General features: G+C 40.2%; 1 protein-coding gene across 1 annotated transcript in view; it reads left to right on the top strand.

Annotated features, from left to right (window-relative positions):
- The window catches only part of UTP4 (UTP4 small subunit processome component), a 26,067-nt gene extending 9,042 nt beyond the window's left edge, over positions 1 to 17,025 (top strand). Inside the window, exons 6-17 of the mRNA XM_010962539.3 lie at positions 911 to 1,122; positions 4,283 to 4,454; positions 4,565 to 4,656; positions 5,901 to 5,997; positions 6,767 to 6,831; positions 7,137 to 7,259; positions 7,640 to 7,796; positions 11,305 to 11,411; positions 12,427 to 12,522; positions 13,990 to 14,175; positions 15,656 to 15,766; positions 16,818 to 17,025. Coding sequence (XP_010960841.1) covers positions 911 to 1,122; positions 4,283 to 4,454; positions 4,565 to 4,656; positions 5,901 to 5,997; positions 6,767 to 6,831; positions 7,137 to 7,259; positions 7,640 to 7,796; positions 11,305 to 11,411; positions 12,427 to 12,522; positions 13,990 to 14,175; positions 15,656 to 15,766; positions 16,818 to 16,934 — 1,535 coding nt within the window. The 3' untranslated portion in view covers positions 16,935 to 17,025. The remainder of the gene's footprint in view (positions 1 to 910; positions 1,123 to 4,282; positions 4,455 to 4,564; positions 4,657 to 5,900; positions 5,998 to 6,766; positions 6,832 to 7,136; positions 7,260 to 7,639; positions 7,797 to 11,304; positions 11,412 to 12,426; positions 12,523 to 13,989; positions 14,176 to 15,655; positions 15,767 to 16,817) is intronic.

Below are 17,025 nucleotides of genomic sequence, written 5' to 3'. Positions count from 1 at the left end.
GGGCTTCGTTGAAGAGCAGTCTACCTGGACTGTTAGTTTGGGGAACCTCTAAAGAGGGGCTCTTTTGATCTTTTCTCTTGTGCTTGTTCTATTTCCTGGAAATGGTTTTCATTCTTCTGCCTGGTGATCATAAGCTTGGCCGCGAGCATTCCGAGAAGAAGAAGACTAGTGTTCTCAACAATCACTTAGTAAGTTTTTGTGTTCCATCTAGTACTCCCACCCTCAGTTGTGCCCAATATCCCTCTTTGGAGAATAAGTCTTTAGTCTTCTTTGAGGTGGAATTTGGGAAGTTACCTGGCTTCTTAGTTATGGGATGGGTACGTGAAGGACTCTCTAGGTTTCTTAAACTTTCTTTCAGCTAAACCCTCCTTTTAGCCCCACTTTCACCTCTGTTTCCGGAGTATCTAGAGTCACCAGTTCCTGAGTCTTCTGAGAATTCCGTGGTATAAATCAAGAGACTTCTTGGCTTTCCCCGCTGCTGACCTGGTACTTAGTTTCAGGGTTCCACTAAGTCACTTACTGCTCCATGCCTGCTTTCCAGTTCCCCAGATTTTGTCACTGTTGTCTTCTCTCCTTTTCCAGTGGTGTTTTGGAAAAGAGCAGAGAGTAATGTGTGTGCCTGTGTGTGTGAGCACGTGCGTAGTTGGCCATTTTTAAGGAAAATCTCGTCTCTTTTCCATTTCACCTCCCTAGCAAAAATTTCTTTTATCTACACACCCCCACGACCACCTCCTGTCTCTAGGTAACCATTTTGGTGTTCCAAAACTGAGTTCACCATAACTGCTGTTTACTGGCTGTCTGTGGTCTATGCTCAGGCAGTTGACTTAACAGATGCCTACCACAGGCAGCTTTTGAAGACTAAAGGAGAAATAAATCCCATTCAAATGTGGGCTTTTCTTTTCTTTTTCAGGAAGTGCTATTCATAAGATGCTTGTGGATAGGCAGTACATGGGTGTGTCTAAGCGGAAGTGTATCATATGGGGTGTGGCCTTCTTGTCTGATGGCACTGTCATAAGTGTGGACTCTGCTGGGAAGGTGCAGTTCTGGGACTCGGCTACTGGGACACTTGTGAAGAACCACCTAATCGCGAATGCAGACGTGCAGTCCATTGCCGTCTCTGATGTGAGTATAGTCCCTGTTTTAAGCAGTTCCTGTACAGCCCAGAGGATGAGTAGAGAAGGCTGTGTCCATGATGTGCCACATTGTTTCCTAATCCTCAGTGTTGCTTTGGAGGAAGATGAGTTTAGGAAAACACATTTGAAAACCCACATAATTTCCCTGAACTCTCTTATTCTTCAGGAATTAGTTAGGAATTTATTCTCTAACTAAAGATTAGTTAGCGGAGAGGTGTTCTTCAGACATTCCCCATCCCCAGTTAGTCCAGTCTGACTGGAGATAAGGCACAAGTACCCTAGACAAACCTTGAGAAGCACTATTTCCTCTCTGTATGACTGCTCTCTGCTTTCTATCTTGGGAAATTAGAAGATAATTTTATAGTGATTTTGAAAATACTGATTTTCTCCTATGTGAGTAAAACATAAGCAGATTAGTGTTGAACATGTGTGCCTCTTCCCTTTTGGTAAGATGAATTCTTATTCAGAAACCTGTGGATATTTTAGCAGTGAGGCATGGGAAGTGACTTTGAGGTTTGTTGACTAGATATTTTATTCTTTTCCTTCTTAGTTTGAACATTATTTGCTACCTTAAATGTGGATATCCAGTATGTAGTGTAGCGATCACTCATGCTTGCTTAAAATGTAATTATTTAAATACTAAATAGTCCACTGTGTGTCTCAGTATTTTGTTTTAGGCTTTTAACAGCCATTTTGCAAGTTTTGCTGTTCATTCTTTATCTGAAGATGTCACACACAACACAGATTGACAGATAAAAGATATCCTGATTTCAGAGATGTTAAGGTGTAGGGAAATGTTTGCCTGAGAATTAATGAATTATGGTATTTTTTTTTAATTGAAAAATACAGTTGTACAAATTCCAGTCCTCAAAAATCCTTATCACTGATTCTGGAGTTAGGCAGACTTGGGTTTGAATCCCAGTCGTACCACTTAGTAGCTACATACCTTCCTTGGGCAGATGACTTCATTCTAAGCCTAGGTTTCTTCCTCTGTGAAAGCAAGGATGCTAGTAATACATGTCTCATAGAGTCTGGGGAAAGATTAAATGGACTGTGCTTATACAGTGCTAAGTACAGTGTTTGGCACTATGAGTGTGGTATTACCATTTTCACATCTCTTTTGGAACTGATCCTAATTTCAAGACTTCTCTCACTCTCTTGCCTGAAATGCTGATTATTTTTAGACTTCTTTTAAATGGTTTTTCATTGACTAAAGAGTGAATCATGGCAAGCACCCAGTCCTTTGACCTTCTTTGATGCATTTTACCTTCCCCAACCCCTCCCAAGTAGGTGAGTACTGATTCCTGCAGGGAGTTGTAGGGAACATTTGCTTTCCGTTAGAGGTCAGTTCTCAGATTTTTGCTCTGTGTGAAGCAGTCAGTCTTCGATAAAATTAGGACACACACACTCCTTCCAGGTCTGCTTTTCCCTGGCTTTGTTCCTACTGCACCCCCAGAGAGCTCTTTTCTTGTGTTTGCTTTCCAGTTCTTTTATGATTCCACCTCCGGGAAAGAGGATGTGGAGTGAGGGAGACTTGCCTTCCTTCCCATTTTCTCTCTGTAGGTGGGACTTTGAGCAAATGGCCATTTGAACTGTTTAGTGGAGGTGAGGGAGAGAGAGTTTGAGTTCCCAAGCCACTCACAATCTCCACTGTTGCCTTGGGCTGATGGTTTCCCAGTTGTATCCTTAGAGAACATGAGGGTGAGGGAGCAGCCACCTTATGTGCTGCCCTTCAGTGCTTTCCTTCCTTCTCCACTACCACGTGCCTGCCAGTGACCTCAAAGGCTGCTGACGCAAGATGGAGGTGGTGGGTTGTGCCCTGAGCAAAGACTTTGGAGGCAGTTAGTCATGTATGTTTGTCACATCTGTAAACTGACAGACCTGTAAACTCGTGAAGTTCCAGTTTCCTTATCTGTGTAAAGGGCTATTCAGTGATGATTTGGAGTGGGGAGGGAGGTAAAATTGTGACTCATACAAACATGAAATGGGAATATGTCAGAGATTTTCTGTAACTGATTAATGAGGGAACCAGTAAGATGGTACAAGCCATTGAAGGAGAAATCAAAGAACACAGTTATATAAGGCCATCAGGAATGCTGAAGTGATTTACAAATTGTTGCAGGACTCCACATGGCAATAATCAGTTGCAGTCTACCAGGCAAAATTCTTTTGCATTTGTAGGCGAGAGAATCTTTTGCATCACTCTCCTTTTTACAGTTTGCAGAGTTGTAAACTAGCTCTACGACAGTCAAAGGGCTCACTAGACAAGAATACCAGTACTTACGCTCATTTCACCCTCTTATAGATTCTCCTGAGAGGGCAAATGATCCTTAACCTTACAAGTTATTGAAGGACTAGAGATGATATGACGAAGTTCTAGCACAGTAAGTGTGTAGTTGATGGCAGCTACATGCTCAGACATGTTCAGATATCTCACTTTTCTTGACTGGCTCACCTAGTCTTTATTCTATTTGATTGGTTAATTGCTGATCCAGATTCCTGATTTTTCTCACTACCCTATCAAACACTCTTGTCTTTTTCTTGCTCAAACGTGTATTTTAAAAAATTAGTTAAAATGAAAATGGTTTTGAGATTATAGAGGTACCTTAAAAAGTAGCTGCAGACAGAATAAGACCTTTTAAAACAAATTAGGGTGCTCAACATACTGGTGAGAGAGAGCCTTAAGCTGGGGACCAGGGAACCTGCGTCTTAGTATGATATTGATCAGGCCACTTCCTCTCCTCAGCCTGCCCTCTATTCATCCTTACAAAGAAGACAGTAAATTTCAGGGTTTTCTAAACTTCAGTCTTTTGACTATCAGTTTTGTGGCCCCTCCCGCCTTTTCCAATATTTTCCTGTTTTGTTGCTGTTCTAATGAGGTCTAGCTTGTATTATATTGAAAGCACTCTTACTTAACACTTTGAAGTACTTACTGTTAATTTGTCAGTAGGGGGCGCATTGTTATCTCTGTGAGCTTGCTCCCCTGATAGAATTGTTAGGTTCTGGAGGAAAAAAACCCCTGCAACCTCCCTTCCAATTATGAGCGTAGGTTTTCCCCTAAGCTTCCCAGAGAGAAAACCTCAGGGAATATTTTAAAACTGGGCCCTGTTTTTGCTCAAGTGTACCTCCCTAATGATTTAATTTCTCAGCAAGAAGACAGTTTCGTGGTGGGCACAGCCGAGGGGACAGTATTCCATTTTCAGCTGGTCTCTGTGACTTCCAACAGCAGCGAGAAGCAGTGGGTGCGGACAAAGCCATTTCAGCATCACACTCACGACGTGCGCGCTGTGGCCCACAGCCCAACAGCACTGATATCTGGAGGTGGGTTTCACTCTTGGCCAAGCTGCTTCTCTACTCTGCCCAGCTCTGGTTATTTTCATTCAAGACTCCTTCTAACTCCTATGCCTTCTCCCTTCTCCCTCCCACTCCAGGCACTGACACTCACTTAGTCATTCGTCCTCTCATGGAGAAGGTGGAGGTAAAGAATTACGATGCTGCTCTCCGAAAAATCACTTTTCCCCATGTAAGTATCATCCTCTAACCCCCGCCATGCCCTCATCTCCCCATCTGCCTGACCCACAGGCCTGGCACAGCTCACTCTTCTACGGCAGATTTGTAGGACTTCTGCAGTTACCTATTTTCTTCAGTCTTCCTTCTGTTTGTAAGGCAAGCCTCTGGCAAAAATATTTACAGGGGCCAAGAGTTTTACAGCAGCACTTCTAGTTTGGTCTCTGGGGAAATCATCCCCTTTTCCAGATAGTTGTAGTTTATGGGCATTTTGTTTGTTTTTAAGGCTAGGCTCTTTATTATTGTGGGTGGGAGCAGGAAAATCCAGGCTTCCAGAGTTCCTTTCTAGGTAAATAGTCATCATCCCAGGCTAGAAACTCCTTTCCCTAATACCTGCTTCTGCATTCCATTCAGCCAGTAAAACTTACTGAGTCTGCCTCATTATCTCTTGAATCTAGTCATTTCTCTTTGTCTACACTGCCATTATCTTAGTTTGGATTAGTGCCTCTTCTCAACTGGATTTCTTTACAGTAGCTTGTTAATGATTTCCTTTAATTTACATTTGTGTCATTCCAGCCTATTCTCCATTGATCTATTCAAAAAGCCACTTTATTTATCACTCCATGCTTAAACACCTTTGGTTGGTCTCCATTGCCTTCATTTTAGAGACCTAATTGCTTGGCATGGCTTATGAAACCTATCTTCATTTGGAGGAGAGGGCATCTTCCCTCATCTCTGCTCTCACACACTCCCCCATCCCCACCCAGTCTGGCTGTTCTGAAAGACTTTTTTATTCCATCTAATGCTCTTTTACCTCTGAGCTATTTCACATGCCATCACTCTGCTTGGAATGGTCTGCCCTACCTTCTTGCCTGATTGGTCTTTCCCAGTGAACTTCGTCTGGGCTCCTGTCTTTACCGTCATGAGGCTAGTTTAAATATCCTTTCTACTTTTTTTCATTACATACTGTGCTTCGCCATGTTAAAATTCTTAGCACACTTAGTGTAATTGCCTATTTAATTTTATTTAATTTTATGTCAACCCTTTAAACTGTAAGCTTGAGAGCAGTAACTAGGTTTTATTTACCACTGTGTCCTTAGATCCTAGGACAGTGCCTGGCATATGGTGGTACGTAGGAAATTTTTATCAAGTAAATGCATTTCAACAGTAAAAAATGTTCTGAGATGTCGCTGCTGTATCCACTTACCGAGGCAATAGATGACGCTGGCTTGTTCATGTCTTTTCAATTCTTGGATACAGCGACGTCTCGTTTCCTGTGCAAAAAAGAGGCAGCTTCTCCTCTTCCAGTTTGCTCATCATTTGGAACTTTGGCGACTGGGATCTACAGTTGCAACAGGTAAGATGGGAGAAAGTTTTTTCCAATCAGAAAACTGATGAGAGAAGCCAGAATTAGAATTGTAGTTGAAATACTGCTTGTGGAAACATGGAAGTAGATTTTTCTGTGTCATTGGAACTTACGGTTTTCCCACCCACTGGGTAGACCAGAGTTCTTCACAGTGTTAAAATGGTTAGCAGGACACTGAATCATCTGAAAAGTTTGTGATTCTGTAAGGTGCACTGTGGGGTGTAGCAGAGGTTGTGGAATTAAAGTTCACCTGGGCTTGACCAGCATCAAACCAGGCTGTTGAGAAATGACAAGCTTTAATGTCGGGTAGTGACGGGCCTGCGTGAAAAAGGAGGTCACGTGGATCTTACCAGCATGATAGCCTCATGACCTTATGTATGACATACATGATCAGGTCCTTTTGTTTTATGGTGAATTAGAGGTTTTTGCTTTAGGTTCCAAAATGAGCAAATGAAGTTGAAGTCGAGGTTGTGCCAACTCCACTTCCACCCACGTGCATGCCTGTCTGTGGGTGCAGCTTCAGAGAAATAGTGGTATGCCACAGGCCACATCCAGGGCCCCACATGGAAGCTAAGAACGTGCTTGCTGCTTTCGTCTTCATCTACACACGCCAGAAAACTGCAGGCTTACTAAGTCAGATGTTTTCCTCATTTCCCACTAGTAGAGATTTCATTCTAATCAGGAATGACTTTCTAAAAGAAAACATGTATGGATAACCTTTCTTTGGGAAGGAAAACCTCAGGGATATTTCTTGTTCCAGGAAAGAATGGGGATACCCTTCCACTCTCTAAAGATGCAGATCATTTACTGCACCTCAAAGCAAAGGTAAAGAAGTTTAACTATGTGTTCAGCTTTTGAAATCTGGAACATTTTCTCATTCTGAATTTTGAGGGCTTCTTAGTTGACATCATAAACTGTAAAATTTTCAATTATATGCATGAAGAACAGAACTGAGTTTCCTGTGATCATGTCAGGCATTCAAAATTTAATGGATGAGTGAATACAAGAAATGTGTTTTTTCTTTTGGTAGTATAATGAAAATAATAATATGAAAATGTAAAAATTTTTAAAAACTCAAATGTCATGTGAAGTTTTACTTGACCATTCATCCTGCTTCCTAACACTGCCAGGGTCCTGAGAACATTATTTGCAGCTGTATCTCCCCATGCGGAAGTTGGATAGCCTATTCTACAACTTCTCGGTTTTTCCTCTATCGTTTGAGTCATGAACACGACAACATAAGCCTCCAAAGGGTAAGTGATAGCCCAGTTTCTGGTTGAACAAGAACAAACTTCAGAAGTGGGTGATTTTTGTATGAAGTGGAAATGTACTGGATGTGAATCCTTTTTCAGTGAAAAGGTAGTTGGAGAAAATTATTATAAAACAGTCTTTTATTTCCGTTTAAACTTATGTTTTTGGAGGAGTAGGGAAATGCCAAATAGTGGCGGTAAAGTTTAGGCTTTTGAGGAGATGAAAAGGAGGGTGGATGGGTTACGGTAGGCATGCTCCAAGCCCTTGGTTGATTGGCTTCCTTAGAGACAAACATTCATGTGATTTAAGCCTGGCTATGATTATTTTTAATGGGCTCTGAGTCTAACTTCTCTTTTTGGTTTTTACTCCTGGTTCCCCCAAGGTTTCCAAAATGCCAGCATTCCTTCGCTCTGCCCTTCAGATTTTGTTTTCTGAAGATTCAACAAAGCTCTTTGTGGCATCAAATCAAGGGTCTCTACATGTCATTCGGCTGCTGGAAGGAAGCTTCAAGCACCTGCATACTTTCCAGCCTCAGTCAGGTGAGAGGTTGCTGTTAACTGGCCATGGGAGAGAGTTCTCACTTACTGATGTTCCTTTTTTCCCCAATGAAACCTCAGTTGTTGGGGGTTCACTAATGCTCTTCACCACCCTACAAAAACTATGCACTCACTCACCTGTTTGCAATTTAAAGTAGGAGGAGATACCTGGCAAATGAAAATGCTTGATGAGATCTGAAATGTTCCTCACACCTACTCTTTTCTCACTGGGTTTTTGATTCCTTATTTGGAGCCAGAGAAGTTTCATTACCCTTCTTGCAGTTTTGTTAGTAGCACAAGAAGAAAGTTAAAATCATCTGTAATCCTGACACCCAGAAATAACTACCATTATTATTTTTGTGTATTTCCAATATGTGCTTGGCCATTGTAGGTATTGTGTGGACATGTTAATTTTAGGGGGTTGTTTGTTTTATATAGATGAGCTTATACATGCAGTTTCATTACCTGTCATAAGGTTTATGAGCACTTGCCATATGTTTGGAGAAATGAGTATGCATGAATGAGTGACATGTGTAGCTAACTATTGGTGAGTTAATTATTAAGGACTTAGTACCTGGTACTTCCTGTGGGACTTTTCCCTTCTCCCTTGCCCTGGACTGTAGTGGCTTCACTGTCATTTAGACTCCATCAGCCTGGAAAATCAACTCTTTGAACTTAAACTCTCACTGTTCATAAGCTCTAGAAGCAAACAGGAAAATAAACATACAAATTAGGACTCAGATAACGAAAACTGACAATATTTATTGAGTACCTAGCTATGTTTTTATTATAAAACTTCGATCATTTATACCTTGCATTTACCCCTTTAAAATTGGGCTCTGCATTGTATATGTAACTATTTCTTCCTCCTCTCTCACCTCATGTCCCTTTACAGTCAAGTTGGTTTCTTCACAGCCCTCAAACCTGTGTGTTCTTGTCCTAGTCACTTTGCTCACACTGTTTTCCATTCTTTTCTACCCACCTCATTCATCCTTTAGCATCCGGTTTTTGTCTAGTTATAATGCGTTTTCATTGTTTAGGAGTGATATATGCAGCACTTATTTTGGCATATAGCGTCACTGATTTTTATCCCACATAAGTATTCATGATGCCAGGTTGATTTAAAATTACTTCATGACAAAGATGGCTCACATGTGCCCATGCTCCCTTAGTGCTAAATATGCAGCAGGCATCCAGGAAATTAAAGATATGCCTCAAGCCTATTGCATCTGCTGTTTGTAACTTTGATTAAAAATCATTTGGATCAGAAAAGGAAAGTAAAAAAAACATCTTTTAGAATTGCATCCAAAAAAAACATACGTAGAAATAAACCTGACTGAGGATGTAGAAGACTTAGATGCTGAGAATTATAAACATTGATAAAGGAACTTAAAGATGACTTAAAGAAGTGGAGAGTTATCCCATGCTCTTGGATTGGAAGAATTAACATTGTGAAAATGGCCATTCTACCCAGAGCAATCTGCAGATTTAATGTGATCCCTATTAGATCACCCAAGATATTTTTCAGAGAACTAGAAAAAAAAATCCTAAAATTTATACAGAATCACAAAAGACCCAGAATTGCCAGAGCAATACTAAGGAAAAAGAATGGAGCTAGAGGCGTAACCCTCCCAGACTTCAGACGATGCTACAGAGAGTTACAGTAATCAAAACAGCATGGTATTGGCAAAAAAAAAAGACATATACATCAGTGGAATGGAATAGAGAGCCCAGAAATAAACCCACACACCTATGGTCTATTAATCTTTGACAAAGGAGGCAAGAATATACGATGGAGAAAAGACATTCACTTCAGCAAATGGTGTTGGGAAAGCTGGACAGTCACATGTAAATCAATAAAGTTAGAACACTCCCTCACACCATACACAAAAACAAACTCAAAATGGCTTAAAGACTTAAATATAAGACAGGACAACATAAAACTCCTAGAAGAGAACATAGGCAAAACATTCTCTAGCATAAACTGTAGCAGTGTTTTCTTAGGTCAGTCTCCCATTAGAAATAAAAGCAAAAATAAACAAGTGGGACCTGATCAAACTTACAAACTTTTGCACAGCAAAGGAAACTATAAACAAAACAAAAAGACAACCTATGGACTCGGAGAAAATATTTGCAAAAGATGCAATTGACAAGGGGTTAATATCCAGAATATAGAAACAGCTCATACCACTCAATAACAAAAAAACAAGCAACCCAATCAAAAAATGGACAGAAGACCTAAATAGACACTTCTCCAGTGGAGACATACAGATGGCCAACAGGCACATGAAAAGATGCTCAATATCGCTTATTATCAGAGAAATGCAAACCAAAACTACAAAGAGGTATCACTCTACACTGTTCAGAATGGCCATCATTAAAAAATCCACAAACTATAAATGCTGGAGAGGGTGTGGAGAAAAGGTAACCCTCCTACACTGTTGGAGGGAATGTAATTTGGTGCAGCCACTATGGAAAACAATATGGAGATTCCTTAAAAAACTGTAAGAGTTACCATATAATCCAGCAATCCCACTCCTGAACATATATCCAGAGAAAACTCTAATTTGAAAAGATACGTGCACTTCAGTGTTCATAGCAGCACTATATACAATAGCCAAGACATGGAAGCAACCTAAATGTCCATCGACAGATGAATGAATAAAGAAGATGGGGGGGTGTGTGTGTGTATACATTTTCATATATATATGAAAAATGGAATACTACTCATCATAAAAAAGAATGAAATAATGCCATTTGCAGCAACATGGATGGACCTAGAGATGATCATACTGTCAGTCACACAGAGAAAGACATATGACATGATATCACTTATATGTGGAATCTTAAAAAATGATACAAATAAACTATTTACAAGTCAGAAATAGACTCATAGACAGAGAAAACAAACATGGTTACCAAAGGGGAAAGGGGGTCGGGGAGGGAAAAGTTAGAATTCCGTTTGGGATTAGCAGAGATAAGCCACTGTATGTAAAATAAACAAGACCCTACTGTATAATACAAGGAACTTAATTTAATATCTTGTAATAACCCATAATAAAATATATATGTATTATATATATATATACACATATGAGTGGCATGTGTATAATTGAATCACTATGCGCTATACCAAAAGCTAACACAATATTGTAAATCAACTATACTTCAATTTAAAAAAAAGTCATTTGATGGAAAAGGAGTTTGAACCAAAGTATAGATTTTGGTGGTAGCTGTTACCCTGAATCTCCATTCTTGTGATAGTCACTCTTTCAGTCCTGAGCAAGTACTGCTTTGCAGTTTATCTCTCTGGCTCCTCTTTACCTGAAGGATGGCTAATTAAATTAAAATAGTAGACAGATTAGCATCTAGAACTTACTTGCAAAACTATCAAGAAATTGTCTATCAGTATTTAAACCTGAAGGTCTTACTGGCTTTTGCCATCATCATCAGGACCAGGCTGTCTGTAGACACTGAATTCAGAGACTTAACTGTTGTTCTCTCCTTACAGGGACAGTGGAGTCCATGTGTCTTCTGGCAGTCAGTCCAGATGGAAATTGGCTGGCTGCATCAGGTACCAGTGCTGGAGTCCATGTGTACAGCGTAAAACATCTAAAGGTGAGCATGGGCTTTAGTAGCAGCAAACAGGAGAAAGTTAGCTGTGCATTTATAAAACTGAAGGCAGATTGATATGACCTGGAAAACTACTGGGCTTTATTTTTAAACCAAGAATGTTTTACGTGTTTGGAACCCAAAAGTTGTGATCGTAACAATAAAATCAGTCAGTAGGAAAAGTGAAACCACTCATGCACAGAAATTTGAAATTAAGGATTTATGGGTAATGAATGAACATCTAGGTTATGTCTATATTTTGAGGAGGTAATTTACCCAGATGAATAAATGCAGATAGTAACAATATCCTTTAGTAGCTTGCCTCATAATCTCAAGGCATTTTAAAATTAAACAGAACTAGGGATAGCATGAAAATATTTTTCACTAACTGGTACTGATATTGTCATTCAGTTGAATCACTAATGATCTCTTACAAGTTGTCATCTTCATCTAAATGATAAGAACTACCCAAAGCTTATGGAAAATAAAAAAAAAAGTTTATGGAACAATATCAAACTGAAGTATTTAATGGGTTTGCCTATTGACTGCATGACTTAATCGTTGCTACACTGTGGCAAGAGCATGTACTGCCCTTTGAGCCTTGCCTGGCATTCAGAAGAGTGTTCCTGTGTACTGGTGCAGATGCCTTGCAACTGGACATAAATGTCCATGCCTAGGCATTCATTTCTATTAAATGCAGTGTAGAGCTATTCATTGTAGAACTTCCCCATTCAGTGATGTGTTTATGAGCAATTCATACAAATGTAGAGACAGCAGGGAAAGCTTTTCTCTGAGATTCTCTGCAAATGCTGTCACTTTTGTTAGCAGTTAAACATGCTTTTTCAAAAAATGAAATTAAAGTTTTTTGTTTCGGGAAATGCCTGACACTTACGGGAATTTCCATAGACCCCTTTGAGTTCCAAAACACTATTTTAAAACAACTGACTGAGACCATCCAGTCTTTCCTGAGGGAAGGAATCATATTTTTGAGTTGTCTTTGGTGTCTGTTTCTTGTTCCCAGCTGCACTGCACAGTGCCTGCTTACAATTTCCCTGTGACTGCTCTGGCCATCGCCCCCAACACCAACAACCTTGTCATTGCTCATTCTGACCAGCAGGTAAGAGATGCCAGTGCTTTCTAATTTCTTCCTCCTGGATAGTAACTTATAAGCCAAGATAATGACAATTTGGGGGGAGTTTTCCTTTGAAAGTACTGGACAATATAAAGGTAGTTTACTCTTGTGTGAAGTAAAACTTCTGTGTTTGGCCTGGGTGCATCATAGGCCAGCAATATCCATTGGCTTGATGGGGTACAATGGTCTGGTGAAATACTGAGATTCTAGAATAAAGAGGCATAAGAGGGAGGAGGAATTGTTTTTAGGCTGGAGATGACATGGACTCAGATGTTAGACTGGATATGGGATAGAATAAGATTTTGAGAGTTAAAAGTGATGAAGGATTATGATTCACCTTCACTTTTGCAGATGAGATCAGGCCATAGTGAAATCGGGTACCTAACAGCTCAAATTAGTGCTTTGTCTACCACTTTTTTCCATACTGAATTGTAAGGAGAATGTAATTATAAGAAGATCTTTAAAATATCTGAGCTACAGAATACGTTATTAACTTATCAATACTTATATATCCTCATTTGTAAAATGAACTTGATAATACCCTCCTCACTGAGCTGTTGGGAAGATTAAATGTGATCCAGGAAGCACATTTAAGTAGACTTCTAGGCAGATGACACAGGCTGCTTTGATTAGTAGTTTTTACACTTACACATGCCGACACATACACATTCTATCCAGAAAATGAAATCTCTCAGTTAAGTTCTTCAGTCATTAAAACCAGTAGGGAATTTCTTGGTACCTGTTTAATTAACAGAGCTCAGTGGAGTTAATAGTACACAGTGCTGTGAGGGTATAGGAAAAAGCACTTCATATATTGCGTAAATTAGTATGATCCTTTCAGAGGACATTTTGGAGATATCTAATCTTTGATTCAGAAGTTCTGGTCCTAGGCATTCTTCCTACAGATATGTGCTTTCAGTTGTACAAGAAAACATTGATACAGAGATGATCATTATGCCTTACTTGTAGTGGTCAAAGACTGGAAATACCTAAATGTTCATTAAGCAGACTAGATAAGTAAGCCATGGTAAATCCAAGAAGTGAGTGGATTATTGTGTGTCCTTCAAAGGGGGCATGAGTGATCTATGTATACATTGATATAGGTCAGTCTCCATGATACAATGCTAAGTGAAAAATACAACATACAGAACAGTGTGTATTGTACGCATAAAATATCTTTGAAAAGATGAAAATAAGAAACAGGCCGCTTTTGTCTTGGGGAAAAGAGGTATTAATATTGCAGGGTGGTTTTTCACTGTAAACCTTCTGTGCTATTTGAATTATTTATTCTGTAATTTACCTTAAATTTTTTTTATTAAAAATATTTGTAAGAATGCATATGGCTGAATATGATACAGTCAAGGTTTGTACTGATATTTGCTGGTTAGGGATGACCCTTCTGGTCTTTCTGGATGCCAGCCTGCCTTTCCTCTGTATCATATCTTTCCTCAGGTATTTGAGTACAGCATCCCAGACAAACAGTATACAGAATGGAGCCGGACTATCCAGAAGCAGGGGTTTCATCATCTTTGGCTCCAAAGGGATACTCCCATCACACACATCAGCTTTCATCCCAAGAGACCAATGCACATCCTTCTCCATGATGCCTACATGTTCTGCATCATTGACAAGTCATTGGTGAGTTCTTCACCAATACCACCTATGCTCTTACTTGTTCTTCTTTACTTAGGAATCTTTAAGTTCTAAAAACAAATAAGGACAATAAATTAGAAGAAGGAAAATCAGGGTAGAGGTTGCTAGGATATTCTTTGGAGGAGAGGAGTTTTTGTTTTGCACATTTCCTCATTTTCACTGCCACTCTTTTAAGGCTCCCAGGGAAGGGATAAGGCCCTTGTCTGCTGATTTTTGTTTATTTGACCATTTCTCTGCTTTGCCTATCAGCACATAACCTTAATTAGGGAAGTGATTAGGTCCATATTCAGAAAGTGACCCTAATCAGGGAATACCATTGATTTGGCTGAACCACTTCTGTTTTTCCACCCTGGATTGCCTGAACGGCACAGTTTCATTAAGGGAGATACAAGCTGAGGTTTTGACTACTTGTGCCCCTTGGCTGAATATACTGAAACACTATCTCCAGGCTTGAAAGTTGGTCTTAATGTCTTGAAAAAAGACCAGTTAGAAAAATTTCGTCCTCCATGGCTGTGATTTAGGTGGGATGTGAACCTTTTTTTCTGTTCTGGATTCCAGCCTCTGCCAGCTGCTGTTTTGATTCACCCCAAATTTCATGTCTTTTATGGGCAGGCAGTTTCTTTCCTAGGAGCAATGTGAGCTGTGGCCATGCCTGTAATGCACTTTGGGCTTAGATTACAGCCAACACACAGTGTTGTGGTATATCTGTGAAGGTGGGGGTAGGAGGAACATGGGGAAAACAGCAGATGGCTCTAAAGGAGGTGTGCATGGTGATGTGTCACTAGAGCTCATCTCGTGGACCCTACGTCCTCTGGGTGTGGGAAGCAGAGCTGGCTGACAAGTGCCGTCTGCGAGATGAGTGATACAGGAAGGGCCCCTCCCACTCGCTTGCCTCTTTATAACTCAGCCGAGATCAGCCCATATTTTCCCCCAAGTGTTGGTGATAAGTCCATCACTTCCTCATGTGAGGCAGAGCTATTTCCCAAGGAAGTCAGAGATGAAATATCACTTGCTTGGCCACAGGTCATCTCTTGAGATGTCAGTGACATCAGTGGGGGTAGTTTGGGTTGTGGTTTCTCCTGGGCAGAACATGTCACTTGGCCAGTTCGTGATCTGGTTGGGGGAGAGTCTAGAAAGCAGATCCTCGTGAGCTGACCTCCTACCCATGCTGGTTTGTTCCTGTCTCACAAAGTGTTACTGACAAGGCTGGCCAGAAGCCCCAGCTGGGCCCTTTGATCTTGCTGGCGTAGAGAACCAAGCTCTCTTTGCCACATACTCCCACACTGTACAGAATAGCTGGAAGAATGGCTGCAGCTTTCTTCTGAAGTAAGAGGAGTCCAGGAGGTAGTAAGTGTATAATATGATGGTTAGAAGATGGTGTATCCCTGGAAAATCACTGTAGTCCTTTGATCTGTAGAGGCCTGATAAAAACAATGATTTAAACAATATATTTTTGTCTCTTTAGCCTCTTCCAAATGACAAAACCTTACTCTACAATCCACTGCCTCCCACAAATGAATCAGATGTCATCAGGAGGCGCACAGCTCATGCCTTTAAAATTTCTAAGATATATAAGGTAAAACATCTTGCAGTATATTCTGGATAGTTGGTTCCTTGTGATATTATCAAAATGTAATAAGCTCCACAGTAGGAAAACAAGAGCGTATTTATTTATTTATTTATTTATTTATTTATGGGCGAGGTTAGGTTTGTTTGTGTGTTTGTTTTGATGGAGGTATTAGGGATTGAACCCAGGACTTCATGCATGCTACACACAGACTTTTCCACTGAGCTATACCCTTCCCCCAAGAGCATCTTCATTTTACATGCAGAGAACCTGGTTTTGGGAAATAAGCAACCTTTCTGAGGATGTCTGTCCCGTATAGTTTGTAGTTCATTTTTGTTGCCTCAGTATATTAGAGGCAGGCACATCATACTTCACCAAAATGAAATACACAGGTAGTGAGAAATGATGTTGGAGCTCTGTTGGGGTCCTTGTTTTTGTTAAAACTGGCTTTTAAATTTGACTTCCAGTGGAGAATGTTCCACAAGATAAATTTCAAGCAAATGGAAGTCATTGAATTTATTATGACTTTCCCTTCTGGGCTAGGCTTTTCATTGTAATAGAACAAATATTCATTGAGGTTATGATACTATAGCTGTTTGTGTCAACTCAGAAGTTTCATTCTCGTGTTTCTCAGATGGGAGTTCCTTGGGCATCCTGGAATATTTTCTTGGGAGTCTGCAGAATTCTTTTTTTAAGGTTGGGATCGGGGGAGGGGGGTTCTGTAAATTATTCAAGTATGATTAAATTCTTGATGTATTTGTAACTTGCCGTTTGTCAAGAACTTAGCTCCAAAGCCCTCTGTTAACATTGATTCCTAAAATTAGAGAGTCACAGATTTTCTATACAGAGAAACATGGAAAAATCTTGCTGAAATCTTAAATGATTGAACTCAGTTAAAAGCTCTCAACCTTTCCAACCTTTTGAGTCCTAGGGCAGGAAGGATTGTCAGAGACTTACATCGCTCCAGCTTAAACTAGGCTAACCTTTTAGCTTTAGTTAGTCTTTTCAGGAATAGCCCTGGAACCTAACTTCTGGTAGAATCAGTACCATCTCTCTACAGCCTCTACTCTTCATGGAGCTTTTGGATGAAAGAACCCTGGTGGCAGTAGAACGGCCTCTGGATGACATCATCGCTCAGCTCCCACCACCCATCAAAAAGAAGAAATTTGGGACCTAAAACAGGGCACTGTCTGTGTCCTTTCTTGAACTGTCTACCCTGTTTGTTTTCACAAATTATGATAATAAAACAGTTGTTCTTTAGAACTAGA

The sequence above is a fragment of the Camelus bactrianus genome, chromosome 9 (genome assembly GCF_048773025.1).
Source record: "Camelus bactrianus isolate YW-2024 breed Bactrian camel chromosome 9, ASM4877302v1, whole genome shotgun sequence".
Taxonomy (NCBI): domain Eukaryota; kingdom Metazoa; phylum Chordata; class Mammalia; order Artiodactyla; family Camelidae; genus Camelus; species Camelus bactrianus.
This window is presented reverse-complemented; position numbering and strand designations above follow the sequence as displayed.